Source organism: Rhagoletis pomonella, unplaced genomic scaffold (assembly GCF_013731165.1).
Source record: "Rhagoletis pomonella isolate Grant_MI unplaced genomic scaffold, Rhpom_1.0 Rhpom_scaffold_04636, whole genome shotgun sequence".
In the NCBI taxonomy this organism is placed as follows: domain Eukaryota; kingdom Metazoa; phylum Arthropoda; class Insecta; order Diptera; family Tephritidae; genus Rhagoletis; species Rhagoletis pomonella.
Genome location: NW_023463185.1, coordinates 1 through 3593, shown reverse-complemented (window position 1 = coordinate 3593; position 3593 = coordinate 1). Strand labels below are relative to the sequence as shown.

Below are 3593 nucleotides of genomic sequence, written 5' to 3'. Positions count from 1 at the left end.
TTTAAACCACAATAACGTGAAGTAATCACGAATATACATTGTAAAACAAAGTACACTACAAATTTCAATTGAAGGAAAAAGATGACCAACTACGCCGTTTTCGAGAAATTCGACAAGGCAACAATGCAATGGTCTCGTTGGGTGGCACGTTTTGAGGAGACTGTAACGATGCTTGAAGTCTCCGAGAAAAACAAATCATTGCTGCTTATTTACATGGGGCAAGAAACATACGACATGCTGTATGACAAATTAGCCCCAGCAACACCAGCGGAAAAAACTTACGCGGAAATAAAAAGAATCATCTCTGACGTTTACGATCCAGCACCATTAGAGATAATGGAAAACTACGTAAATATGAGCACTACGGTAAGTCCAGATATGAAAATATATGTAGTGGAGTCAAATAGAAAACCACTTCTGGGACGGGAATGGTTACGTAAGTTGAAGCTGGATTGGAACCAGATTTTTAACGCGGACTACAATGCGCAAGTGGTTTCATCACTCCATAAGCATCAAGTATCGGGGAGGATAGATTATTTGAAACGAAAATACTCCAAAGTATTTGAAAAATCGATGGGTAAAATTGAAAACGTACAGGCACGTATCCGTCTACAGGCGAATGTGGAACCGATCTTTATTAAAGCAAGAAAGCTACCGTTTGCATTACGTGACGCGGTGGAAAAGGAGCTCGAAGATTTGGAAAGGAATGGCATCATAAAGAAAATCGATTCAGCCAAATGGGCTACACCCATCGTACCAGTTAAGAAGCAAGGCAACAAAGTGAGATTGTGCGGCGATTACAAAATTACAGTGAATCCGCGCATAGTTGTTGAGGAGCATCCACTTCCAACAATTGAAGAGCTTTTTGCTTCCATGGCTGGCGGACAAAAGTTTTCAAAGATTGACCTCACCAAAGCCTATTTACAATTAGAAGTTCACCCGGATGATCGGGAAATTTTAACGCTCAGTACACATCGCGGGTTATATCAACCGACAAGGCTAATGTATGGCATTTCGTCAGGACCAGCGAAATGGCAGCGAGAAATCGAGCAAATTCTGAAGGATATAGACGGGGTGTCGGTATTCTTGGATGACATAAAAATCACTGCACCAAACGATGAGATACACTTACAGCGCCTGGAACTCGTTTTGTCTCGTCTCAACAAATACAATATGCGTGTAAATTTTGAGAAATGCATATTTATGGCAAACGAAATTGAATATTGCGGATACAAAATCGACCGTTTTGGTATACACAAAGTACAAGCGAAAATATACGCAATTACACAAATGCCACATCCAGCTAATAAAGAGCAAGTCCGTGCATTCATAGGGTTGGTCAACTATTATGGCCGATTCCTGGCAAACTTGAGTACAACTTTATACCCGCTGAACAATCTACTCAAAGATGATGTGAAATTTATTTGGGACAGTGATTGCAAGAGGGCTTTTAACGAAGTGAAAAAGCAAATACAAACAAAGATGCATCTCGCGCACTACGATCCGAAACTACCATTAGTGCTTGCTACGGACGCAAGCCCAGTAGGTGTTGGGGCTGTATTAAGCCACATTTACCCCGATGGAAGCGAGAAACCAATACAGTTTGCATCGCAAACTCTATCACCGGTACAACGACGGTACACGCAGATCGATCGTGAGGCGTACGCGATTATCTTTGGCATCCGAAAGTTCTACCAATACGTTTACGCTCGGAAATTCATCCTTATAACGAATAATAAACCACTTGCACAAATTCTATCACCAAAAAAGGGGTTGCCGACACTGTCCGCTACGCGAAGGCAGCATTACGCCATCTTCATGCAGTCATTCGACTACGACATTCAATATCGCAAATCATCTGAGCATTCAAATGCGGATGCACTTTCTCGACTACCGTTAGCGGAAATCAATAAGAAAAAAGAAGAAATCGAAATAACCGAGATAAATGCGATCGAAACACTACCATTATCGGTAGAAAAACTACGAGAAGCGACAATGAAGGACAAGACAATTCAAGAATTAAAGAATGGACTGATGAAAGGCTACACCGTAAAACCTGAACAACGCTTCAACATAGATCAAACAGAGTTTACAATTCAACACGACTGTTTGTTGCGAGGATTACGCGTATACGTACCCGGAGAGTTACGAAGCCAAGTTCTAGATGAACTACACATAGCACATTTCGGCATTACTCGTATGAAAGCATTAGCACGAAGCTGCTGATGGTGGCCGAAAATAGACGCAGACATTGAAGGCATTGCAAGAAATTGTTCGCAATGTCAACGTACTCGAGCAAACCCAGTGAAAATTACTTCACATGTGTGGGAGGCGGCCAAATTTCCGTTTCAACGTGCACATGCGGATTTTGCTGGACCTGTCATGGGGAAATACTTCTTTCTCCTAATTGACGCGTATACTAAGTGGCCAGAAGTTTATACTATACCAAACATTACTACGGCTATAACTATTGATAAATGCCGCGAAATATTTTCAAGATTTGGAATTCCTGAAGTTTTAGTAAGCGATAACGGATCGCAATTTACATCCGAAGAATTTCGTCTCTTCATGGAAAAGAATGGCATAATACACAAACGAAGTGCACCGTATCATCCCTCCACGAACGGGCAAGTGGAACGGAATGTCCAGACATTAAAAAACAAATTGAAGACAGTAAGTTGCAATCATTCCGACATCGATAAAGTAGTATGCAACATTCTACTAAATTATCGTCGAACTCCACACGCAACAACGGGCGAATCACCAGCGTCGTTAATGTTCAATCGCCAAATTCGTTCTCGTTTAGACATAATGCTACCAACAACGCTTTTACCAGAAAATCCGAAATGCGAAATGAATTCAAAGCTACGTAGACTACAAGTAGATGACCGAGTGTCAGTTCGAGATTATACAAGCACAGAAAAATATCAGTTTGGCATTGTCATTGAAGTGCTGGGGAAGTTGCATTATAACGTTAAACTAGACGACGGTCGCATTTGGAAACGACATATCAATCAGATTCATAAAATCGGCTCTATTAAACCAACTTGGGAAGACCAAATGAAGTACGACTACGGCGACCCTGGACCCGTAACACACACGCATACGCAAACACCACAACAGCTCACCACAATTCCGGCACAAGACGAAGAACAAAATATAACAAACGCGACACCAATCGTTACTGGACCTGCTCCGATTCCGGAACGTAGACCACAAAGACAAATAATGCCGCGCAAAATGTTAACGTACGATGAAGAGTTCAATCAAGTACCAAACTGAAATAATAATACAAAAAAAAAAAAAAAAATTATACATATATATATATGTACATAGTAGAACAATAATTTTCTAATATGTACACAAACATGTAAAATTAATTTGATTTTAAATATCGAACTATGTAAAAGAGTAGAGATTAGCTTCCCGTAAAATTTGAATTCGCCCAGTAAATATCCATATAGATAAACATGTATATTTAAGCACTATGTACAAAGTATCGTTATACCATTAGAAGGCAATTCAAATTGAGAGGGGAAAACTGTCATATACGTTGTGCGTGAATACGCACTGTTATATACTTTGTATGTGAA

General features: G+C 40.3%; 1 protein-coding gene across 1 annotated transcript; it reads left to right on the top strand.

Annotated features, from left to right (window-relative positions):
* Positions 1-2382: 2382 nt before the first annotated feature.
* LOC118754792 (uncharacterized protein K02A2.6-like) lies at positions 2383-3282 on the top strand. Its single transcript, XM_036489669.1, has one exon. The coding sequence runs from the start codon at positions 2383-2385 to the stop codon at positions 3280-3282; it is 900 nt and encodes a 299-aa protein (XP_036345562.1).
* The last annotated feature ends 311 nt before the right edge of the window (positions 3283-3593 follow it).

Bases quoted from the DNA above. Each gene is read 5' to 3' on its own strand.
- LOC118754792 (XM_036489669.1), top strand. From the start codon at position 2,383: ATGGGGAAATACTTCTTTCTCCTAATTGACGCGTATACTAAGTGGCCA.